At 38.9% G+C, this 26,614-nt stretch overlaps 1 protein-coding gene across 8 annotated transcripts in view; it reads right to left on the bottom strand.

Moving 5' to 3' along the window:
• The window catches only part of LIMCH1 (LIM and calponin homology domains 1), a 172,409-nt gene that overhangs the window by 49,608 nt on the left and 96,187 nt on the right, over nucleotides 1-26,614 (bottom strand). For 5 of the 8 annotated variants that reach the window (XM_088056096.1, XM_014261597.2, XM_014261606.2 and 2 more), the window contains 8 exons: nucleotides 23,003-23,109; nucleotides 20,034-20,064; nucleotides 16,922-17,032; nucleotides 12,237-12,432; nucleotides 7,702-7,951; nucleotides 6,771-7,043; nucleotides 1,956-2,246; nucleotides 458-712 (listed from right to left, as the gene is read on the bottom strand). In XM_088056096.1, coding sequence (XP_087912222.1) covers nucleotides 458-712; nucleotides 1,956-2,246; nucleotides 6,771-7,043; nucleotides 7,702-7,951; nucleotides 12,237-12,432; nucleotides 16,922-17,032; nucleotides 20,034-20,064; nucleotides 23,003-23,109 — 1,514 coding nt within the window. Of the gene's footprint in view, nucleotides 1-457; nucleotides 713-1,955; nucleotides 2,247-6,770; nucleotides 7,044-7,701; nucleotides 7,952-12,236; nucleotides 12,433-12,717; nucleotides 12,815-12,936; nucleotides 13,039-16,921; nucleotides 17,033-20,033; nucleotides 20,065-23,002; nucleotides 23,110-26,614 lie in introns of those variants that run through there. The other 3 variants (XM_088056100.1, XM_088056098.1, XM_014261615.2) reach the window with 3 other exon arrangements.

Here is a 26,614-nt window from a genome sequence, read left to right as displayed (position 1 = left end):
ATGTATCAGCTCAGGTCTTGGACTAGCACAGAGACATTAATGCAAAGATGCTGATCCTCAGGTGATATTCCCAAGTCCTGAAGACTGCTTGGTAAGGAGCAATGTAGTTGCTAGTGTATTAGTGGCACTTGGAACTTTGTGCTGTTCAACTTCAGGCAGCTTCGAAGCAAATTCAGCCACATGACAAGAAGGACCTTTCTGATATTGTATTAAGAGTATCCACATGAAAAGTGACTGTGAAACTACTATTGTGCTCTAAATGATGGACACGCTTTCATTTAATGACAGGTAGCATATCTGTACAGATTTTTAGACTCCTCCTGAAAACTGAAATAGGTAAGGACTGGTTGTCAACAAGGCATTCTTCAAATTTAAAATCACAAGCACACACAGCAGATTGTGGCAAACTAAACATGCTTTCCAGCTTGCCAATCCTGTCCACAAGCAGAAACCATACCTGGACTCCCCTGACAGTTTCAATCTTTTCCAGGTCTCCAGATCTGCTTTTGTTATAGAAGCATTGACAAAAAGCATGTCTTCTTGTAGCTGAGGAAGGATGCTTTGAGATTTCCGTTTCGCCAAATCATCTCTCTCATTATCAAGCTCTTTCACCTGCTGTTCCTCCTCTGACTCAGTCTTCTTATTTTTCAGAAGTGAGTTCTCTTTGTTTGTAACTATTTGCCTTACTGATGTCACGTGCACCTGTCTTCTTCTAATTTAATGTACATTCCGGTTCAGCAAGGAAAGATATTTTGAGGAAGCAATTATAAATCAGTATCAAAAGAAGAGGTTCAGAGCTTAAGAAGATAAAACTGAATTTATAATATTACTTTCACACTAATTTTAGGAAGTAAACATGGAATGAATCATTTGAAGTTCAAACCTCTCAGCTATGCTACCCCACTCATGCACTACTGAGACCACTTCTTCACGTGAACTTCTATTCCCAGCTCAAGTAAGAAAAATCTTTATGTTATTACTTTATTAAGCATTTCTGTAATTAGCTTTCTCTCAAGTAGTTACAAATATCTCATTTGCATATTATTCACATAGTGAATTCAGGTTTTGCTCTCAAAGATCTCTTTGATCGTAAGAGTCATGTCAATAGCATTGGACAATTAAAATTTGGTTAGGTGCTCCTCAGATGTCCTGTCAAACTGGTCATTAGAAAATGTTAATATAATCAAATTACCAGCAACTAAATGGCACATTTGAAAACTGAAAAGAGCTCCTAAATATTAGAAGTTTTCTGAACATATCAGTTGTTACAGTCAAGGTTGCCCATCGAGTGTATATAGTGGTTTTATCTAGAATCACATTTGCACAAATAAAACAAATATATTTGTTTCCTGAAAAAGATCACTACCTAGCAAGTATTTGTTTTCAGCAACTTCTTAAAGGCCTGTGTCACTGAACTGAAGAAAGAACAGATTTTCTAGGCTGAAGCCTTGTGACCCCTGATCCATTTCCCAAACCAAGTCTGCATAACACATGTTAGGACCAGGTGCAACATAATTCAGTGCAGTGTAGCAGGCATATACATTCAGTGCCTTAACTAAATTCTCATCTGGTCTGTGTTTTATGCAGGGTATTGAAAGAGCATGAGATTAAAGAAATGCATCAGAAAATGCATTGAAGGAGCTCAGAAAAAGAGCTGGGATGAAAAACATATTTTCTAACTTTATTCTCCACTACTCACGCTCATGATCTGTCTCATGAGCTTAGATAACAAAAGTGTCCTGCCTTTATCTTATTTACATTCAGAGCCAATTAAAACTTCTCCTCATATTCTAACGAAAAATAAGTTTGGTTCATTTTATGATAAAGCATTTGCATTTACTGTAACCTCTAAGTTGTTGTTTTTTTTGTAGTCAAGAGAGCTTTAGGCCTATACAGTAACATATCATGATGAAATTAAGCATTATAATTGAAAGAGTAAGACCATGAATGCACACCTTGCATGTTCCTTTTTTTCCATCTGCAATGGCTTTTTAACATCTTCCAGTTTACCTTTCTCTTTACTTGTATAGGGTCCAACTAAAAAGGAGTTAAATGGAGCTATGTGTTTGGGTTGATTCATTCTGGCTCTCCGTGTGGCAAAGTCATCCTTTTCTAAATCAGGAACTCTGCTGGCTGCTTCATCTTCTGAACCAGAATCCTTTCCTTGATAATGTGTCATGAAGGGGTTGTCCTTGCGAAGGATAATGTCTGGGGTGCTTCCGCTGTCTTCGCATATTGGCTTTTTACTGACACAGAGCAAAATTAAATAAAGCTCTTGATTCACCAGGGGAGGAGAGAGCAGTGCAGCACCCATCTCCAGGTCAAAAAGCATGCACAGTTAATCAAATATGCTCTGAGCTGCTGTTAGATTATCTTATCTTATCATATAGAAGTAGCAAATCCACAAAGACTTTATATAAAAAAAAAAAAACAGCGTGTTGCACCTTTATTTATTTTACCTATAGATGGAAGAATGAGTAAGAACAAATTTTAGCATACGAGATGGAGTGAATGTAGTACCATAACTGGCAGTATCAAACTTCTTGAACACTTCAAGCAAAGGAAGAAATGTGATACAAATACCTGATCCCTGGCAAATGGTGCGGAGTCCTGAAATATCAGATATTTGGCATTTTTCTTAATAGCTCTATTAAAAAAATCCCTCATCTGAGTAATCACTGAGGCTGTCTACCCTAGTACACTTAACTGCTTTCTTCCCACATGCACCATGATTAATTATTTTCCTAATTAACCTTTCCTTTCCCTCAGAATAAGCCCCCTATGTCAATGCTGACGTACAGTGGCTGCAATGATTGCACACCAGTAATATTGGCATGCTGGAAAACATTGCCACCTGCCTTCGTCAGAAACACAACTGTTATCAACACAGCCTTGCTGTTACTGAAGATTATGGCAATAAAGACACTTGACAGCTGGTACCCATAAAGATTAAGCTTATTTTAGCTTGTAAGGGTCAATACTCTCAGGCAAACTGAAAAGACAGATGGCAGGAGCTAGGCAACTCCCACATTTAAAGATCTAATTGTTCGTATTGATATTTCAGGAAGTCGGGCAGCAAGGGCTGTTCCATGCAGTACTTTTGTAGGCATTTGTTCTGTCATGTAGCACACCTTGCTGTACAAAGTGAAACAGGGGGGATCACAAAGGATTAAACAGACTGGCATTAAGAAAGCAAATCTAAATAGCTCAGGGGCTGCTCTGTGTTTACTATCTTAAATATAAAGAGTGCTTTTTAAAAGCATTTGAAACATTTTAAATACCTGCAAACCCACCACATACGCCACTTAAAATAAGTTCTCAGCTGCCCTTTCAAAGTACTGCTCCACGAAGTTGCTGGAGAAACTTAATGGGCAAGCCATAAACCATCCCTGACAGCCCAGCCTGGCTCAGGCTCAAAGAGCATATGAAACAGTTTGCCTTTCCCTTCTTATGCTACAAAACACAGGATTCCCTGTTAGTGATGTGGAGAGTATGGTCTCAAATTAGCTAAAGGCAACTTTTTCCTTAGATCTCTCTGAAGGATCAAGATTTCACTTAAGGCAACAGAACAACACTGGCCAATAGCTTTCCCCATGGGAACTGCTGTCCCTTTTCCTCATGAGTATTCAGAACAGCTTCAAAAACAGCTGGCTTACCGAGTGATTGTTTAGTCAAAACTGCTGGATTTTTCATTCTCACATCCACCAATGCTAGTGAAGCCTGAGAGCACCAAATGTAGTATTTCTGAAAGCATTGTTTTTGGCAATGAAGAAATACTGAGTTATAGTACTCAAAAGTGCAACTATGAGTCATTGCAATGAGAAACTTACAGCTTTCACTATGTAACTAGACTTCAGTAATCAGTTTTTGGGTTGAGAATGTTTTCCATTCATTTACTATTTTTTTTCATGGAATCAGAGATTAGCTGTGACATTTTGGGGTCTCCTGAAACAGTTTATGATCATTTCAAAAGTGTTTTGTTTTTTTTTTTTTTAAGGTCAGTTTACCACGGTATAGATATCAAAGACTAAATAGTAGATTTAGCTGCAAATTGCTTTTGCACACCCAGCCCCAGCTGCTGCAGAAACAGTAAATGGGTTGATGCTGGTATAGCAGGTGCTTCCAAAGTGACTGCAGGCATCTGCACTCCCTGAAGCAAAGTCTCATACAGGCTTGTGGATCCTTATATTGCATTTAGAGCAATGGAAGGGTTTTGGATCCCTATGCTCTGTCAAGGTAAGAGTCCATGTTTTTTTTCAACAAACATATCATAAATGCTTGCTCACATTTCTCTCTAAATTCTCTCTCCATCATCTCTTTAAACACAATTATTCTCTTTTTAGGATGCCTCCACGAATGCGATCCTTACCTTTCTTATACAATACCATAATTAAGAGACAGATGTGCAGGCAATAAGCAAGCAAGGAGGAGCACATATCAATAAAACAACATGCAAGAGACAATTATTTTGGGAAGGGGAATTACTTTTTGACATGCATTTGTATAGCATATAATTCAGCTAACTAAATCAACTCTTTCCTAGAACATGGTACAGCAATGGAGACAAGCACTTAGACTCCAAGCAAAAAAATACATTTGCATACAAGTTCAAATCTTTCCTGTTCAGGACTCAGAAAAGTCCCCTACTGAGTTTATGCTTTAGGAACAATTAGATGCCTTGTAGAACTCAAAAGTCACAGTAGGTGTCCTCCAGAGGTCAATAAGTTGAGAGGAAACAGCCTGTAAACAGCTCAAAGGAACTAAAATGAAACAGACAACTTCAGGTGAAAAAAAATTATAAAGAAAGGCTGGAATTGAAGATGAGGGAATAAGAGGGATGGAAGAAAAAAACACCAGAATACAGAAACAAGAGGGATAGAGAATTGCTGAGTGCCCTGAGTGCATTGAAAATTGAATTTGATGGCAAGAAGAGGGATAATATGGAGATGTTCAGAGAAGAATAGTAAAACTCTAAGAAATATGATTAAACTCTCCCCTGTATCCTAAAGCATCTCTACTAAACTCTTCCCTTCTCACCCAATATTCTTCCACTTTCACATAAAAAGGATTTTCCTTACAGACTTCTGTTCCCAGTGCCTTTTCTGCTGTGTTTTCCTACAATCCTCAGAAGCGGGCTCCAGCTCCACTACTGTGATGCTTGGGTTACAAAGTTCTTTGACCCTTAGCTGGGACAGAAAATTATCATCTCCTCCTTCTTCCAGCTGCCAGATTTCACAAGCCGCTTCCGCTGAGAGCAAGGAAGAAAAATTGTTTTTTCTCCTCCCTTCTCCAAAAGGCCTGTTAGGACAACAGATTGTCCAAGGAAAGAACCAGGTGTTTGTTCACACATCCTTCCTTTGTGGACATCAGAGCAGTAGATCAAGCACAGAGCTGGAAAAGGGTCTCTCAACATGGTGAGCATGATCCAAAAGCAAACAGAACTGTTTGTTATGCACTGCTAAACACAAGCAGTGACTACATTTTACTGTATTACCACATTACTACCATTAATACTACAACCTTGGACTCGGAATAGGATTTTGGTATTACTCCTCTGGTTTATGGATTCCAAATCAATTAGAGCACTAAGTGAGGCTGAAGAACTAATTTATGCCAGATAGCTCCTCATAATTAGTACTGGACTTTGTCAAAAGTAATACCCCTCAATCAGACATAAACACTTGTTCAGTACAGCATGACAGCAGAGAAGCAGACCTGAGGACATGGGACAGCATATATGAGACAGGATATATACTCTGTGACTATTTCATCTGCATATGGCACATCTGTGTGTGGCTGCACACCAGCTGCACTGCACCTATCACTGAACTGTACCACATACAAGCTGCACTTCTCCCTACTACATTTCAAAGCTGGACTGTAGACCAGCATCTGCTAAACTACTCACTGTTAGGATTTCACCCCACAGCCCAAAACAAAATGTTTTGGACAGGAGGACATTTGGACACTTACCTTTTAGCCAAACCATTTTGATAATTTATAAGTGCCTAATCTTCTGACATGCTAGCTAAAACTCTACTTTGCAGGTCATCCCCGTGAGTAGAAGAAATTGAGATGATGAAAAGGCATGGGCTGTGAACCTAGCCATCATTCAGCTCTCAAATTAAGGAATAGGAGATATCCAAAATGAAAAAAATCCAAAAATAAATAACACATGTAATAAGTGAATACCTACATATATTCCAATCCAAAGTCAGTCAAATTATGTCTGCTGAACTATGCCTCCACTTTAACTGGTACATGTGTTAACAAGCACTGTGCTTTTATAGTTCCTGCCATTAAAAATAAATGTATCATTTATTAACACAGCTAGAAATATCAGCCACGTAAAAAGTGCGGTTCAGTAAACTAAACCATCCCACCAGCAACAAGTAATGCAAATTTCTGAAATTTTTACCTAGACTAGGCATTTTTAATGTAGATTTCTATATATTTTTATTAAATACATGAAAGCATTAAGTGGAAGGTGACAAGTAGTCTGTGTAGTAGTTTTTCTGGAGCCTGTTTACAATATGCTGTAAGACAATACAATTTCTCAACACAAATGCAGTTAGCATCATACAATTCTGCAATCCACAGCTGCCACATCACAAGCTTTTTCAGACCAAGACCTTCACTAGCAATTGTGAGTGCTTAGCAGACTGGATTTTTGTTAGGAGATGTGAAATCGTAGCAGATCTAGGAAGCCCACACTTTAGCCAATCCTAAAACTGTGAAGCGTGCACAATTTCCCACACCAGTGGGCTAACCTGCCATAGCGCTGGGCTGCAGACATGACCTTAATACCAGCTTGTTCAAGTCTTCTTAACTTTCTGATCTCCTCCACATCTTTCCCCTTTGGTGCTGATGTTTCCTTTGCGCTACATGAAGGAGGCTGGTCTGTGGAGTTTTCTTCACTTTGACTCACACCTAACTGATCTTTAAGGGAGCTTGCTTCAGGAGCCACAGAGTCCACTTTCTCCTTTTCACACAGTCCTGATGTTTCATTCAGTTCTTCTTCTATGGTTTCAGGGTGGGGTTTGCTATTGAATTATACAAGTAGTTTAATGAAGGCTGTGCCTAAAACAAATACACTTATAAGCACATTTTGCTGAAATCAAGATGCCAGAGGATGAGTTCCGGTGAATAATCAGGGAAGATAATTATGCTCTTTAAAGGAAGTTGCTTCTTAGTCCAAATCAAAAGTGTTAGTTGACAAAACCACATGCAGAGTCACACGCAGAGTCACAGCTATATAAACCATACTGGTGTATTAAATACAACATAAAAATAAATTCATTTTACAAAAAAAAACCAAACCAAAATATTATCTATTTTGATTAAATATATAAAACATTATTTTTCAGTATCATTTGTCAGTAATTGTCTCAAGAACTGAAACAGATTGTCCAGAACAGTTTTTTCCAGCCTTGGGTTTGAGTAATCCACATTACTTACATTAACCAACATCTTGTCAAACACAAGCTATACATATATGATGGGTAAATAATGACATCACAACAATGATTTTCCACTTGTTGCTTTTTTACTAGCTTCACCAGTTGTTAAAAACTACTTAATCAGTACCACACCAGCAACATATTCGTTACAGCATCATACACCTTGTGAAAAGAATGAAAACTGAGCCAGCGTTAAAGCATCATCACTGAGGAAAGGAGAAGGTGGACAGGCCAATCTTACCTGAAAGGTCTGTCTCCTAGAGGTGAAGTCGCTGTGCTCCAGCTCTTTCGGTATTCCTCCCGTTCAGCTTTCTTTTTCCGAAGTGGGGCAGGTACATAGAAAGTCTGGTTACTCTTGTTTGGGAGGTACTGGTTAAAAGGCACAGCTGATTTAGGTTCACCGTGTGAGGTCCGCCTCGCCAACATATCATCTTTTTTCACATCTGGCATCTTTCTGTGTGGCAGGTCAGTTTCCGAGTCACTTCCTCTCCCTAGTGAGGAAGGGGAAAAATATTCTTTTTATTTTCATCCACTTCATTCAGTTGTTTTGGTTATTTTTAAACTATAAATCAGAGAAGGCACCACCAAAAATTACATTTAGCCACTTTTACCTGCATTTTCACTTTAAAATTGATCACTGTTATGTAGGCATAACATCTAACATACAGTAAACTTTTTTCCATCATTCCCTGAAAAATTCATCTTCAACCACAGGCCACATCAAAAAACCTTAGGTTAAAACTAAGCCAGACTTGTCAATCACATAGGACAGAAGTTTACCTAAAGCCCAGATGACCCCTAGCTGTACATAAAGACATGTCTGACCTGATTTACAGTCCTGAACCTAGACTAGTATGTGCCTAGCTCAAGCACAAGCAAAGAAGGGTTCCATGTTGTATAGCTACAGAATGGCAGGAATATGTGGAGGTTTCTACACGCACATTAACACAGCAGTTTGAACACAGACAGCATCAGCTTTGGTCAAAACCTGAGAATAGCAGCAGCTGCTATGAACCAGAAGGCTCGATGGGCTCTCTCCAATCTCACTGGTTTCCTAGTCAATCAATCTAGCACACTGCAAAATAGACGGAGATTTGGTTCCCAGATGAAAAGGTGCAAGGAGAGAGGGAAGTGATCTCAGGATTTGGATGTTAGATAAGTACAGCTAAGAAATAAAGTGGCAGAGAAAAATCAAGAGTTGGAGAGAATAAGATACGAGGTTCGCAGAGCTGGTGTTCAAATGAACAGATCTTCCTGATATTTTAACCCATTTAAGACACTGAAAATTAGGCAAATTTCTGACTTGAGACTCCCAAATTGTAGGAGAAAGACCCTAAAGAGCATTTGCAGTGTGGAACTGCTCTCATACGCATTTTGGAAGCCACTTCATAGACATTCACTAGATTTTCTGCACCATCATGAGCCTTTTAAAATAATTCACAAAGAAGTTATGCAAATAGTTTTCTCCCAGCAGTGTAACCTTATCATGGGCCCTGGTTTGAAGAGTGAAATGGAGTGTGTTCAGCCATTTGTCCCATCAGTATTTGTATATTCTCCAAGCTTTGTAGAACTGGATGTCTCTGGTCCTTGGCCCCTTTTCAGCACTTGCATATGCAATTAACTGTTCTCCTTTTTAGGGTGAAGGGAAGCCACTCAGGTTGCGTCCTCTTGTTAATTCGAAACACTAGTAAATTAATAGCTAATTCACTGTGCTACATACTGAACAACTGAAAACAATTAAGTCATAAAAATCACAAGTAGCTTGTGTATAATTCAAAGTGGGTGAAGAAAAAGAGGTCAAAATATGCTAGGAATGTTATTTGCAAAGAGCTTTTGCAGTAGATTGAGTTATTCATTATTTGCTTGGAGAGGGATGAAGAAAAGGAAAAGTAGGAAAAGACATGACACAATGGAAATGAGTCTTAGACAAAAATCACAATTCACTTTTTTATCAGTGATCTTTTGCTTGAACTATTTTTGTTATGATCTTATGGAAATGAGTGCCACAATTGGTACCCTGAATCTATTTCTAAATAAAAAGTGGAGATACCATCACAGAATCATAGGTGTCTGAGAATAGCTGAGGTTTGAAGGGCTATAGTGTCATTAGACAGAGCAGAGCACAGACTAAGTAAAACACAAGAAAAAGATCCCTTACTATTATTTGCTATTCTGATTATTTTTGACTTTGCTCTGGTGTCTATTTTTGTGACACATGAAAACCAGTCTTGAACTGGCAGACAGAAATGCTGAAATAGATAACCAGAGTGGCAGAGGAATTAGAACACATTCCTCTCCCTCATTACTGATGTGCCTACCAGCATCCCCAAGCTAAGCACTTCAAAGAAAAAGAGTTTCTTTAATTATTCATATCTTACTCATGAAATTATTTTCAGTTCAAATTTGGAAAAAAAATACTTGAAGCCAAAGGACCGAATGGAAGATGCAGCTATGCTCTACATTTATAACCTTAAATTTGTTGTTCTGCATTTCCAAGTAGAAACAGCAGCAGTTTCCACAACTAGTAATATGCAATTACACACTATAGACATGCAAAGATCCTTCTTAAAAGGATCCATGCACAACTTCTGGCCAAGCAGAGGATTTTTTTCATTGGTAACTCTATAGGCAGTTCAGCCTCTGCAATTCTACTGTTTTAAATAACTGTTCTACTCTAGCACTGGTTTTATTTTTTTGCTAAGGGGCAGGGTCTACATGGGACACCAGAGCAGTTCCTCAATGGTGAGACTAATCACAGATGGCATTTGTGAAGGCAGTATTACTTACTGCTTCCACCTAATCACCTTAGAGTCACTTAAATAACATCCATTTGGGCTTTTTTCTTCCCTAGGAGTGGAAGGAATCATAGCTTTAGTTCACAATAATATTATTTGGTTTATAAAGCTCCTATTTGAATGGAGAAAGGAGTAATGAAAGCAAAATGTTTTCCTACATCCAACTTTGCATATGTAATCACAGAATTGTTTAGGTTGGAAAAGACCTCTAAGATCATCGAGTCCAATATACTGTTTCTCTCAAAAACTGCTCCCAGCTGAATAAAACACCGGCCTGCTGGGACCACAGGAAGAGGTTCAACATAAAAGAGGTCAGCCAAGTTACACCTCACCTGCAACTGTTGGAGGAGACAGCTGTGAAGTAATGGCAGTAGTAAGCAGGGAAAACAGGACACATTAGAAAGCATTGGCTGGACAAGTTGTACACGTGCACACAGCATCTGCACGCACCCTGGTTAAAGACTAATTTTTCAGAACAAGATTTGTGTGCTTTCATCTTATTTTGTGTTTGTTGCAGACTCAGGAATGTGACAAGATAATATGTCTTAGCAAACAATCTGTGGCAGACAATCACAAAACCTTTCTAACATCTGATAATACAGCAGAAATTGACAGGAAGCTTCTACAGGACATATGTAACTGGCTGCCCACCAGCTCCAAGTGAGCAGGGACACTGAACATCCCTTGAGCACCCAGGACAGAGCAACACTTTTCAACTGGGACATGTGTTTCTATTTGCCAACACCATGCTTGTCTCATTTGAGAAGGCAGAAAAATGTTTTATAACGTGGAGTCTGTGCTCTGCTTAGTGTCTGAGGGGTCATGAGGCTGTTTCAGGGAATCAGCCCCAGTAGCTGGTTCTGGACGGTTAACCAGTAAGAGCCCAAACACCACAGGCCACTTAGAACAGCAGACCAGATCTTAGCTCTGGTTTTCTCAGAGCCCTTTCACAATTTTACTGTGATACCAGCTCTCCCTGCCAGCTTTCCAGTTCTAAGGAGTTCCCCATCACCTCAGGAAATTTCTCATGTGTCCGGTTATGATTAGCACCAGTTTCTTTCACACTGTCAAAAGCAGTATGAACATCTGGTTCCTACCAAAAAGTCTTCCTGTCTTTCCTTTTAAAATTAAATAAACAATATTACTAAGGAAAAGTGATTCATGTGTGCAACATAACTTCATCTGATGATGAAGTTTGACTTATTCATCTGTAGGAATGTAATTGCACAGAAAGAGCCTCCATCATGCATCCTAAACCATGACAACTAACCTATGTGCATGCTCCACACCTTGGAGCATGCAAATCCTTCTTCATCCAGCGTGCTGTGTTTACAAGCCTCTGAGAACCTTTTCCAATCAGAAAAGAATGGCAGAGAAGCAGCAGCAGCTCATCTGTATGCTTAGAGCTGCCTGTCCTCTCACAGACGAGACACACAAAACTCTGATGCTGGGAGTTATTAAATTACTCAGTTTTCTATATGCCATAAAAACATATATAGTATTTGATAAAGTGCTGTACATCAGACTTCAAAACTCTGTCAAGTATCAGACACTCTCAAGATATTCCCATGTCATTCATCTGCCCTGCATTTACATAAGCAAACATTTTATTCCCTGCAATTCACTACACCCTGTTCCTGTAATTTTATTTCTTGCTTCAGCCTAGTTTGCAAGTTAAAATGAATCTGCATAGCATCCGCTTACACCAAAACCCAGAAAAGCACTTTCCCCATCATAAAAGTAAACTGCAATGATGTAACTCATTTCCCAATGCTACAATATCTCGGGACAAACTTCAGGCGAGCTGTTGGCAAAGTCATCTACACCTCAGGGAGCACAGATCAGCATTTGCAGAGAAGTTCTCCCACGGGATTTTCCCAATTCAGAGGCTGTGTGCAGCTTCTGAATGGCACATTTATTCCAGAAGCAATACTTCTGTGCCACAATGTTATGCATGTGCCACACTGTGACTGGTACTTACCATCACTACTCCCTCTGAGCACTACATCTGGAGACGGTGTCTGCTGCGAGCGGGAGCCAAAGGAGTCCAGACTGTCAAAGGAATCATCTCTGCCGTGGCGAGGTGGGGAGAGGGAATCACTGCGCTCCGAGTCCCAGCAGTCTATATAGCCGCTGTCACGAATGCTGCGCTTGGGGCTCTCAATATCCTCTGTTTCCTACATGGAAATACAGCAGGAACCTCTTCATACAGAATGCACTGACATACTCGTGAGATGCGTTACACATCAGAAAACAAAGCATCTTCCCAAATACTAAAAGTCTCCTCCCCAAAAAAGGGTTTCCTTGGTTTTTGCCCGTTCTTCCCTCCAAAACAAAGTGCAAGCTTGCAACAACCCAGTTTTATGCTGTTTAAGAAGAAACTACACTCATAAGATTAGCACAATGAACTGAGAAAACGTTCCAACAGACCAGTTAATAAACTGATCAAAAGTGAAAGTAACCTGAAACTTGACTTGTCGTCCACAGTCCATAGCACAGCCAAAGGCACTACAACTTTAACATCGTGCCTGCATCAGGTTTAAGTTTGCTGCTTTCCAAAAGATCCCCCCGCCTCTCTTTGCCCATCTATTGTATCTGGCCAGGACCCCAGCAGACAGAATTTGTTGTTGCTGCTTCAGCTCGGCAAAATAATAAAGCAGTGTGCCCCAGCCTCCGTCTACCTTGAAGAGAAATTCCTGTTATGAAAGAGGGATGTCTTTCTCAAGCAATCAGCAATGAAAAATATGCAAAATGCTTTTCCCGATGTCTCAGAAGAATTCAGTTGTGCTCTTTACTCTTTGCCAGCTCCTGGCTCTGGGGGATATGAAAGCACTTGTAGCTGACCCACATGTTCAGAGCAGGGAGAACAATGGCTGTCTTTGACAGCCCTGTGATTATAAATTCTTTCCAGTGCAAGCGGCACATACTAAAACACTGAAACTCCAGCAGAGGGAAAGGTCAATAGAAGCCATCCTCACCCTTGCATTATAATAAATCCCTTGTTTTAGAGAGTATCTTAACATTAATTACAATCACACAGACTGAGAAAAAACAAAAATAACTAAGTTTGTTCAGAGATAAATCTGGTTTTTTCTCCCTCGACAGTAAATAAAGTCAGAGATGTGGGTGCCATTATCAGACTGACATTTTGTGACCCAAAGAGGCTGGAATGTGAGATTTTTTTTTTTTCCCCCAGAAGAATTTGAATATTAATTCCTAATTAAGAAGCACCCCCTGCTTACCACTAGCTGGAGCACAATGGCTATATTGAGCAGAGCTCCCACTGTCCCCGACTGCTAAGGTTTTACCCGTCACTGGTACTGCCAATGAGAAGATCAGTCAGGAATATCACAGTCTGCTGTGCCTCCACAAACAAGCGGGTTTGCCGGAAAAGTGATGGAGAGGGGAGAGCCCACAGCAGCACACCAACATCCCCCTGCTAAACAAGAGGGACTGAGACATCAGACCAAACGCCCTGAAAACTTTTCAGGAAGAAGGCCTAATTAGTGCCACTCACCACTAATCTGCCAAAATACCACATTAAGGGCAGTGGCAAAGGTCACCTAAGGCCAGGCTAAACTGTGGTAATGCCATTAAGTAACCTCACAGTAAATAGAAGTGAAAATATATTCTAAAAAAAATAAATATAAAATGCATCTAAAAAAGTTGTAAGAAATCCTATGTAATTCCTTTCCCAGTTCTGTTTAGTCAACTAAAATACTGGTAGAAACAATAGACAACAAAAATCTGCCTCCCTGAAATCTGCATGAATTACACACAGCCAAAAAAAAATCCACAAATCCTATTAAAATCCCGTTTGTGACACGATCCAAAAATCTTTTAAAAAATCCAAATTCCTTAAATCCGCTCATCCCTTCATACCAATCAGCTATTCTCAATCTTTAGGCACACTTCCATTTTCCTAAATTACTGCATTTGAATGACACAGAACTGCTCAGCAGCTACAGGGACTTCAACTGGGCAAAAAGCCCCATCCCGCATTCACTATCTTCCAGAGTTTGAAAACAGTCCAATTGTGAACTAATGAGTTCTGCAGAACCTAGTTTCAATGGCCTGTTTATGTTAATTTTGCATGCTGCTCACTAGGAATTAGGAGGCAGGCACCAGGACAGGATCCTAGACTTCTGTAAACATGTTCTTTACAGCTTTCCCTTTGGCAAAGCCCCTCTCACAACACAATGCCATCACACAGACGGGTACTTGTCCTGCCTCAGACAAACGTCATCTCCCAAATGCTATCAGTGGGAATGTGCTTATCTGTGGGACTGATAGCACCACGGCATGACACACAACAGCACATCAGTCTTTCATATTATCTAATTAAAAACACAGTATGTCACTGAGCGGCAGTTAAAGTGTGATTGCCAAATACAAGATGCATTTGTCCAGGAAGTTCCACCCACTGAATATAATCAAAAAGCCATGGATATTTTGTCACTGGGAATTTCTATTTTAAAAGTAAAGAAGAATGAGTACTCGAATAGTTAATGAAATTAAAAACAGAGTAGCATGAATATAATTAGAAATTAATATCTCCTTCAGCATGAGAATTAGAAAAAGATGAGTCCGAGACAACTTACATCGGAGCTGTCTTTTGATTTGCTTATTAAAAAAGGAGGGTAGAGAGGATTTACAACAGAAAAACTAAACCACACTGAATTTATGGTCGATTTAGTTATTAAATTCTGTGGAAAAAAAGCCAGCAGAGAATGTGATAAAGTGTCTTTTCATCACTCGAGCTCAGCTATAAAGAACATGAGTGTTGCACAGCATGATTAACATGTTATATCTTACAACCAAATCCTCTTCAAATGCAGCAACATGCAAACCCAAAACTGCCAGTGGGAAATATTGCAGGGGTACAAGAGTAGGGATGTGATAAAAGAAGTCGCCAGCAGCCTTCACAGCAGCATCACCCTAAATCAGACTTTTCAGGACTGCAAAATGCTCTGTTTATGCATTAAAGGCATATATAACTTTCAGCTTTTATGTGACCTCTACTCTTCTCCCAGCACCAACATTTGCAACAAATCAAGTACCAGCCTCTTACTTTTGTCCTTAATTAGCAGCACTCTGCAATGCCCAGCCAGGCCCTTCATGACCACCAGCTCCCAGGAGAATGCTTCCTTTTGTCCCTAGCCTATTTCATCCTATAAAAGGGCTCAAGATAGGACCTCCAAAATGCTCAGATGATTAGTTTCATGGGTAAATATCACCTGGAAAAAGAAAAGCCTTGTGGTGTGAAATTAAACATTAAAAAATAAATCATGATACCATGCAGCACTAACAATTGTGACAACCTGCACTTTGGCAATTTTTCTGCACTAGCCCGCTTTTCTGGGTCTGTTTCACCTTTCAGACCCTTTGGAGTACAAGCTGCTCCTTTCCCATATCTTCTATTTGTAAACAACTCATCTCCTTATTGCTTAGCCTCAGACATATCTCTCATGAGTGCCAAAGTCCCAAGAGATAAGCACAGTTCATTAAAATGAAGACTAAAATAAACTTCTCCAGAGAAGCTGGGTGTTCTCTTTAACTGCTCAGAGGAACTGGGCTCACAAACAGGAATTTTACCCATCTAGTTAAGGTTCTCCAGTCACACCAGGGGGTGGGAGCTGCTGTCAGTCAGACAAGCATTTCTTCCTCTCCAGTGGTGCTGGGCCTGTGAGATCCCAGAATGAAGAGCTGCAGCTGGCACAGTTGCAGCAGCACAGAGCTCAAGGAGAACTGAAGACCTGAGTCTCCCCATGGTCCCCAAAGCTGTGATGACACGGCTGTTACCTGAGGTGGGGAGGGAATAGCAGGCACGAGGCTCTTTGTGGACTGCAGAATGTATCTGCACAGCCTTTCTTGAGCAGTATGTCCAACACACCCCGTGCCAGCACATGGTGCTGCCAGTCTTCTTCCACACCTGCTCCTTGCCCCTTCCATCCCAAAGAAAGGCAGGTTTGGTTATCCATGCTAACCATTAGCGGTAACCATGAGGTTAAGTGTCTGATGTCAAGGTTCAGGGCATGATAGAAGGCTCAACCAAAAATCCCCTAACCACTCTACAGCAATCACAGCTTTTCCCTTCCAACAGGGATCAGCTCATCATAAACCACTAAATATGGTTTCAACCAGAATTCGGACCTTGGCAAAAACAGATTTATCCTAACTATGCCCTTGGTGAAACATAATCTCCTTCTCCTCCATTTCAGCTCTATTTAGATCCTAGCTCTATTTAGATCTATGTTGCAACACAAAACCAAAAAAGCTGCCCATGAGACTGAATGTTTTAAAGAAGAAAAAAAAATAATTCTCTTTTGAGTTTACCACATTACTTTCGAATCTCAGCTCTTCTAGTTGAAACTTGGTGTCAAATGAAATCATTCAAACCAAAACACATGGAAATTAAGATGAAAGAGTGACAATTCTAAAGCACTATTTGACATTATTTACTGCATCACTGATACCACCACAAAGCTGGCTGCCAAAGCCGTTTTCAGAATTGGGTAAAATCAGAAACATTTTTGATGTAGGTAGAGATTTACTAAGGAATTTGTACCCCAGCCCCCCTTCTCTCATACTTAGCAAGGAACAGTTTATTTATCAGAGTAATAATTTGAGGTAAATTTCCATTCCCAAAACATAACAAAAAGATACCTTTCTCATTTGTGCCAGGAAGCCTTCAAACTCCTTCAAGTTCAGGGTTGATCCACTATATGACGTGCAGCTGTTTGCTGCTTTCCCTAGCCAATAAATGGTGACTAATACCTGCAGAAGTTAAAAAGAAATAATTTAGCCATCTACACAGTCCTGTAGCTAAATTTACTTTCCTGCAAAATCCCTAATTTCTTCTAAACAGTGGCACAAGATTTTGTTATAAATCAGAACTGAAAGGGAGTGTCTGTCAAAGGTTAAACATGAATACATCAGGCAACTATGAAAATTTAAACAGTCCTACAAAATATATAACTTAACATATTGTCTCCCTGGTATTTTTAATAAAAATAATAAAAGTGTTATGTCTGCCTGGAAAAATAAACAGAAAAATAGATCTGAGTAGAAAAACTAGATAAATAGATTTGAAACTTCTAGAAGACACACACAAATATATTTGTTTGTAAATTCAATACCAAAAAATCCTTAAAGAGTACTAATATTACTTCATCATAGTCATTAATGAAAACCATTAAGACCAAGGTAATAAAGAAAGTACCAAGAATGTCTGCTTGCCTAAAAGCATCTCTAACATGTGTCTATTTCAAGGACATAAAAAGGAGTTCCATTTTTAATCACCTTAATGTAAGTGACCAGATGACACAGAAACATTTATTTCCAGGCTTCTGCTAGTTTAAGAATTGCTTAGCCCAAGATTAATCAAAAGCCATGAGCATCTTGTCATTTCTATCAGGCTAGAGCATAAAAGTTAGTGATTTCATTCAAGTTCTGACTTGATACCTCTCTGTAACTCAAAAATCCATACAAAACTGGTGAGGGGAAAAAGACCAAGAACTGCTCTTGCAAATAGCAAAGATATCTGACCTGACACTGTTGGTGTTGCACTTGTTTTAGAAAATGAGAAATTAAGATGCTTAGGATGGTCAAATCCAATATACATCCAAAAATGCTGACATTTATACCATGCAGGGAAAAGCCTTTTCTGCACCCACATATGTCTCCACTTAGAGCAATGTCTTTAGTAATACCTGTGCAGCAGCTATTTGGACTGGAAACTGCTCATCAAAGGCAGTTCAATTCCGTGTTTTGCACAGGTTAAAAATGACAGACCATCACACCAGAACTTAGTGCTTTTCCTCATTTAATGCTCATTATTTTGGCATGTTCCATGACATTGCAAAATATTTAACAGCAGAACAAACAGGAAATATTTTGATGTGAAAAAGAGATGCAAATAATAATAAATAATAGTTGCCATTATCTGCATTAAAAAAAAGTATTCATAAACTGAAATATTGTATTTTATGTTTTGGTGGGACAGGGCCATATATTTTGTGCTATATAGTGAACTAAAGGAAACAAGCCTAGCAAAAATCCCAAAGAGGGATTTCACTGGGAACAAACATCTCTCGGAATGTTCTTCCCTAAAACATGCATCCACATTCCTCCTCAGCAACATGCTAGACTTTTCTATCAACTTGCTGTAGCATCCTCTTTTTTAATTTTAATGTAATGTCCAAAATTATGCAGCACTGCAGATGAGACACTGCTAGAACAGGATACAGCATCATACAGACCTTCTGTTTAAAAAAAACTGTGGTACATAATGTAAAATATGTATTTTATATACAAATATAGTTTATATTTCTTTTTCAGTTTACAAGTAGTAGACATGTCATGAAATCACTAACATTTTAAATAAAGTTCAAAAACTTTTCTCTTTTTTAAAAAATTACATCCAAATCAATACTACTGTGCTGAATGAAAGGAGGTGGTGCTGCTAGTACTGATTTTTTTTGTCTTGAAACAACCTTTATCTGAACTGCTTTCCTTCAACCAACACCACTTGACAAATTTAATGCAAAAAATCTTACAGTATACATTCTCAAGTTAAATGAAAATATTTGCAAATAACAATATTTCTAGCAACCAGGAAACTCTCCAATTTATTTTGCCATTCAGTTCATTGAGAAAGGTTATGGCATTTTTGGTATTTTTATTTATTTCTGCTAAAATTTAATAATTTTCTCTATTTTTCCTTTCTTTATTTGAAAAAAGAAAGGCAGAAAATTTCACATTTGCAAGCAATTCCGGCTGGCTGAGGCTGCAGGATCATGCACCTGGAAAGCATATACTGCCTACAAGCATATTATGGAGAGCACTTTTGAAACTTCACCTTTAAAGCAATACATCTGTACAAAGATGTTTAGCCAGTGCCCACAAAGAATGTTAAAATACCAAAGCTGAATTATTACCCCAAAATTCCTTACAGGGTAAAGGAGATTCCACTCTACTGATGATGGGAAAGACAGGATGAAACAATTTGGGGGAGGGGGTGGTTTTGGTGTTGTTTGGGGTTTTATTTACCTCCAGTCATGGCAGTTATAATTACTGGCTTTCAAAGTTATTAGAAAAGATCTTGACATTTCCTATCAGGATATAGGGATGTGAGCCAAATAAAAATTATAACAGTTTACAGCTAACTAAGGACAGACAGACAGCTTGCTAGGCTTTAAACTGAGACCAAGCAGCAAAGTTCAGACATTTTCTTTTCTAGTTAACAAGTCCAGGATCTAATACCATTGCCCTTAGTTTAAATTAACAGGAAATTGAAGTTAAATAGAAATAGTCTTTCTGGGGAAACATTAATTTATTTGGAAGAGCAATGAGAAAGCTAGCAAACCTGATAGTTAGGCCTTCCATCCCAATTTAATAGTCATTTTGGTTCATTTTAAGTGCTTTGTGCAACTGTACTCTATGCCTATATATTTGTGAAGGGATACAGAAGTGTGGCTTTATGATCAAATCAGACTGTTCCCAGCAAACACCTCACTGCACAGCACAGAAATCACTTTGTTTATCGCTCAGCTAAGAGTATCTAAGAAAAGACAAATGTTCTCCATTTTATTTCTATTATAAGGCTGCTTAACCATAGCAGCTCTGTCTAAATTTCCAGCAGAACCCAGTTAGGTTTGTGTTCAGAAGGACTTTTCGGGAATACTCATGTGTACTCAGTTTTTACTGACATAATTCTTGATCAGGCCAATAGCAGGATTGACCAGACAAAAAGAAAAACTCCAAGTGATCTACTTACATTTTTCAGCTTCCTACTACAGTCAACGTTCCTGTTTGCACACACAAACAAAGAAGGAAAAAAATATTAAAAAAAAAATCAGAAAGTAGACACAGTTTCCAAGAGGCTGTATGCAGCAGATCACATTTTCCCCAACTAAAGCCTGCTGAATGCTTCTGCTGCCTGGAAACACATGAAAGCTAAGAAGATGTAGTTCACACATTCATTTATTCATAACATGGGAGTGTTTTGTCACCATTATTTCAATCATTAAATTAGAATTCTGGAAGTACAAAAAGAAAATGTGTTTATAATGGTCCCACAGTAAAGTAGGACAATGCCAAAATATTTCCTTTAAACAGAGCTGCTGATTTCTTAAAAAAAGGAAGACAAAAGTCCTCACTGCTAAAATACGTTCTGCAGTTATCCAGCAGTCAGATTCTGCAACCCATACAGATTCTGGAAGCAACTGAACAAGCATAAGAGGCACCACCAAACATTAAGGAAATATTGTGGGTGCTTCTGTGGAAACAAACATTACAAAGAACAAAGTGAATGGACAAAGCAACAAAGACCCTGCCATTTAAAACAGAATGTGCAGTGGAAAACATTTATTTTTCAAGTGTATACTTGAGCACTCAGACTGAACATTGGCATTACCCTTCTCAATTTATTGTTTTCTCTTATGTTCATGGAAGAGAGGCCGTTTTATGTTAAAAACAACAAGGTATAAAGTTTGTGCAAACATAAACAACATTTCAAAATCCAGCAAAGAAAGCAGTAAAAAATGAAGGAAATATGTATCACATTTTGGTGCTGAAAACTAAGTAAGATTACTTGAGATTTAGTACATATTGTGTCCTGATTGTTCATAGTGGAATTGTCTTCTACTATAACAGTAAGACCACTCCAGCATTAAAGTTTACCTGACAAAACCAAAAATAAATGTACTAAAATCTGTTAGAAAAACAAAAGCCTAAATATAGGCAATGGTAAACCAAGTATTTTTGATGACATCTTTTTACACCAAAATTTTGTCCACTAATACCCACACAATAAGAAAAATAGAACAGTCCTGGTTTTTTCCTTAGTAAAATAACAGTGGAAAAGAGACTTGTTTAACAAGTCACAAAAAATTCCTTACAGCATTAGCTCATAATTTTTATAAGCAGAGTGATCCAAAAAATAGACCTAATGCATGCCTCAATTAACATCTATATGGGTAAAAAAAGGTTAAAATGTCATTATCTTAAGCATGTACAATAATGTCCTACTCATCCTTTACCCCAGAACAAATAATATTTTCACCATGTTTAAAGAAATCACCCAAAAGTCTTCAAAGGGGGGAAAACCACCTTCAAGCCTTGGGAACTAGCTAGCAGAAGACAGCCTTCAGCATATTTCTCTAAAATAGTCACGGACTTGGCTTGTACACCTCAAGTCAGTTACTCAGCGTGAACTTGGACAGTGCTGGGAAAACATCTGGCTCATTTCCACAGCTGCTTTCTCTGAAGCCCTCATGCAGCAGAGGGTCAGGCCAGTTCTGCTGTGACATACTGAACAGCTCTGCTCTGAGCTCCACCCTAGTCAAAGCCTCTCAACCTGCCTCCACCAAGGCACTCCATCCATCCTCAACCCCAAAAAATGAAGGCTTGTATCAGAAAGACTCTTCCTCTCTGGTTTCCTATGGAGGTTAGGGTTTTATATAAAGATTACAGATTGTTTTCCAACTCTCTCTGGTCAATCATTGCAATGATTTTACAGGACATCATGAAGAACTTATTTCATTGAAATATTTTCAGATTTAGAAGATATACATCACGTTGTCCCCACTCACTGCCTTGTAGAGGGCAAGAAGAACCTCATGTTAGAGCCAGAAACTTGGGAAGGAGCAAATAATGGTATTCCTTAAAAGAAGGACACTCTCCAATTCGATTTTCAGAGCCTTTGAATTTTCCCAGACAATGCCTGAACACCATGAAAACCTGCCCAGCTTCCACTGCCAGAAAGGAATAAAAAAAAAATGCTACTGAAATTTAGTAAATTGTTTCCATATATTTTTCTGAAATGGATATGTCTTAACAGGATTTCATTAATGATCTTTTTGGCCAAATGAAATTAAACCATTAAATCAACTCAGCAGCATTTGTTTGTCTGTCGAGCAATAACTTCTGTTATATCTGTAATATTACATGATAGACCAAAAACTTTCAGGAAAACTTCTAAATAACACCAATTACAGATTTTGTTAATTTTATGGAAGTGTGGGGTGCTTTTTTCTTTCAAAAGGTGGGGGGAAATTTGTGTGGTAGTGGGTATGTGGCTTTGTGAAAAACTACCTAAAGTGTGGCATTTCCAGTTCACACTGACTTCCTCAGCCCAGTTACTGAGTGTCTCAAGGTACAGCTCTTGCAGGAAAGTGAAGAGACCATGCTTATGTCTGCATCTCATAGAATCTGAGAGGGCTCTAAATGTCTTACATTGCACCATCAGGACAGTTTCATCTGAAATAACAAAGCTGTGACTTCTTTTCCCCCAGACTGCAATATTTTATTAGTTGGACAGTCAAAAAAAGAATGTTATCAATTCAGATTAGGAAAACCCCTAAGTCCCTCAGAATCTCATTGCATAACTAAGAGAGTATTTTCACAAAATCACAGAGTATTCTGAGTTGGAAGGAACCCACAAGGATCATCAAATCCAATTCCTGGCCCTGCACAGGACATCCCCAAGAGTCACACCACAGGCCTGAGAACATTCTCCAAGTGTTGTCCTATTTTACAGAGCTGTGGTTGATGTCTCTGGGACAACACCTGTTGAATAGAACAATCTATTCATCCCAACACTGAAAGTTTCTCAAACCTCTGTTTTCTATTTGCCTTACATTAATTAAATTTCTATAGCCTTTTTGCTCATTCTTAAATATTTACTATTGTATCACATGCACCTGAGGCTGTAACGTGCTACTCATAAATTGCTGTTGTACTTACTTGATGGTTGCTCTGTTTGATGTATCCTGCAGATCACCAGGATCAAAAAGCTGAGATTCTTTTAGTCCCAGTTCTTTGCAGCCTCTTAAGAATAATATGATATTATCCTGAAAAGAGACAAAAAACATAAAACGTCAATACTTTAAACTTTCCTTAATTGAAAAAAACAATCTTACCAAATTCTCCCTAATTCAGTAACTGCTCATGAACAGTTATATCATTAGTTAAATAAAGAACCAAAGACATTTCCAGTCACATAATTTAAGAAGTCAGTGTAGATTTTGTTTGAAATCCAGACACATACGAAACCTTTTTCTTTTTCTTTTTTTTTTTCCGATATATGTAACTACAACAATCTTGTTGACTTGTTTCTTTTCAAACACAGATGTTGGCAACTTTTGTAACTGAAAAAGGCCCACTAATTTCTCTACCTACTGCTGGAGGCTGCACACAGCCTCAGCCTGTTACTGAGTAGAAAAGGCAGGATTTTTGAAGGGAGCAGGAAGAGTAGATATGAAAAAGCCAGCCACCATTTAAGCAAGCAATTTGTTCAGAAAACACTTTGCATGTCAGATATGATCTAGCCAGTTAACACAACTGTTCTCTTGCCTCTCTAAATGTAAACAGTCAGAAGCCACTGAGAAAAGAGATAGTTGCTTTCTCCTGAAATAAAAACCTTGAAGCTACACTTCATATACACTGTCTCTAAAAAGAAACACCTTCAGTTTCAGAGCACTTCTTATGGAGGGTTTACTCTTTCAAAGTGTAAAAACTAAAAGTCAGTAACTACTAGAGGCTAAGTAAAAAACTGATATAAGTCTCTTTCAAACCAAGTCTAAGCGATGACACTGGTTTGCACCAAGGAGATTGAATCTGCATGTGTGCATATATAGTCAACACAAGTTTTATACACGTGCATGTACACAGCTCCCCTGTTACAGTGAATATGTTTTACATGGATAAATCTTGCAGGCCAGCAGAGAATAAGTTTTTAGGTATATATGTTTCCAGATCAGCAATGGTAGATGTGTGCACAAGTGAAGATACAATGTACAGCTTGATATTCTTTGAGGAATCTCATATCAGACCTCAAGCTAAGCTGCCACATGAAGAGTTACAGAGGAGCAGATCCACAGCTTGTGGTGGAGACCTGTTTCCATAAAACTGGGAAGCAGAGGAGCCTGGTGGATTTCAGCTCCTACCCAGGCTGTGAGCAGGATTGGTGAGCAGGGCTCTGCCCACATCTGCTCGCAGGCCTCTCCTGGGGCTCGGGGAGAGCTGCCCTGTTTGTTCTGCAAGCAGCATGCTAATCGCCGCGGCTCTTGGCATGCCAACACTCTCACACACAAAGCTCGCCAGCCACACCACAGAAAACACAGACTTGGAAATTCAGAGGAGTTCAAATCTCCCTTTCTTCCCTGGCTGAAACTTAACAGCTCTGGAGGGGAGCCAGTGGGGGAAGGAACAGCAGTTGAGAGAGCAGAGAGCCCATAACCCAGAGAGACAGCATCATTCATGACATGAAAAGATGCCTGTAAAATTTTCCATCTGGCTTACTGTTTGCATTATAATTTTTCCAACTGCATCATGAATAACTCTTATGTTTAGTCTTTGATGGAGGACAGTCATGGTCACTGTCAAATGGTTGGTGGAGCAATGTGTAAATCTAATTAATGGAATAAAAATGCAACAGCATTCAAAAAAAAGGTTCTTACAATATTTCCAAATTTAACAAAAATATACAGGACATAGAGGTCATAGTAACCTAACAGACTTAGAAAACAATCAAAGGAGGAGGAATGTTGGAGATAACTAATTGCACCCATCTTTATGCCAGAAGTTCACATTTGAGTTATGATAAGCAGTAACAAAAATACCAGTTATTTGGCAGCCACATAGTTTGGAAACTCAGTTCTTCTCCTGATGAAAAAATGCCTACTTCTCAAAAAAAAAAACACAGTGTCACCTACTCCTGTTTGGCTACATGCTTTTATTTTGATGGTCATCATATGAATAATATTTGCTAACAGTCACTAACACTATCACCCAAACAATTCCTCAGAAAGATGGTATTCAGTATGGGCACAAATAACCACACCAACAAGATGCAACCAGTGAGCCCTGAAATAATTTTCTGCTTTTGCTAACCATCTCATAACTTTTACTTCCCAATGGTCCTAAAAATGGCACTTTGTTTAAAAGGATTGAAGAAAAATCCAACAAAGAAAATGCTGTCAAGTGATGTATTTACTCAAGGACACCTGCCTAGGCTGCATAACCCCAAGCCAAAAATGTATCTCATACTAGTGAAACTAAACCTTTCCTGGTTTGCTCCAGTTCAGATGAAATTCACATTTGTTAGTTCCATTGAGTCACTGGAGAAAAGCACTCCTAAGCCACTAAAGGGAGAAAGGAGTCTTAAAGTCAAGATCCAGCTTCCAGCAAAGCTTTCTGTCGGGATTACTACACCTTGCATTCACCAGGTCCTGATTTCTTCAGTTCTCCAAAAATTTTGCTTTTATCTTTCAAGAGAATTTATTGTTCAGTGTCTGTTAGCTACAACTGTGCATTTTTTGTAGTCACCTAAAATATCACTCTTTGTCATTGCTGAAAAAACTAAAGAAAGCAGAAAAAACCCAGGTTTACAAGTAGCACGATACAAAAACCATCCTTACTTTAAATAGGTGATTGAAAAGACACATTTAATGTGCCTGCCCAGCTCCTTACAACTTGGCAGAGTTAAATGGGTCATGCAAATAGGTCACACAGCAGTGGCAAGGATCTCAGGGTGGCCGGCTGCTGTGCCTCAGCTAACAGAGTGGTATCTTTTACAGTGGCCTCAGAAGACACATGACCAGAATTGGTCCCTCTGACAGCCCCTATGAGGCACTATCCCATAATTTCCTCAGTATATTAAACGGGGATGATGTGGCTTTTCTCTCAGCCATCACTTTCTGCAGCTGCAGTGTTGGAGTAGACAGAGAATTGGTCTCTCGGTCAGCACATTATTTCCTACAGCCCCAGAGGACTGGCAACTGTCTCTTTCTGTCTCCTTTTGGTTTTATCCCACACCACTGCACAATCAAAAATCTTCTTCTGGCTTTTGCCCTTCATGCACACAGAGGAAGAACAAGCTGATAGGTTACAGCCTGAATTTATTTTGCAAATTTTCTCTATTATTTTAATATATAAAATTTTATGTCCATAAATATCTATATTTATACAGATGTATAAATTATAAATATGTCATCTATAGATATCACAGATAGCTAAACAATTTGATCTATGCTTAGTCTATAAAATGACAGAAGGTCTAAATAGGCTGCATAGAGAAGGCAAATGCTTCAGTGTGGTGACAGACACAGGACACAAACACAGGATAGATACAGTGATAGGTTAAATCCAACCCTTTTCTGCTTGCCTCAGCAGCGTCCTGACAGTTACTGTTACATCAGCACTACAAGCAATGTCATTTACTTGTAAGTATAGAAACCCAAAGATTATTAAGGTAAATGTTTCACTGTACTGAATTCCAGAAACAAAAAATTAACCAACACATAAAACTGCAAACTCCCAGCCAGCCTTGAACCAGTAAGAACCAGTAAGAAGGGG

Source organism: Pseudopodoces humilis, chromosome 6, assembly GCF_049639895.1.
Source record: "Pseudopodoces humilis isolate 2021_Gansu_Grassland_sample_001 chromosome 6, ASM4963989v1, whole genome shotgun sequence".
In the NCBI taxonomy this organism is placed as follows: Eukaryota; Metazoa; Chordata; class Aves; order Passeriformes; family Paridae; genus Pseudopodoces; species Pseudopodoces humilis.
The sequence above is the reverse complement of the archived record's forward strand: the minus strand, read 5'-3'. Positions and strand labels throughout refer to the sequence as shown.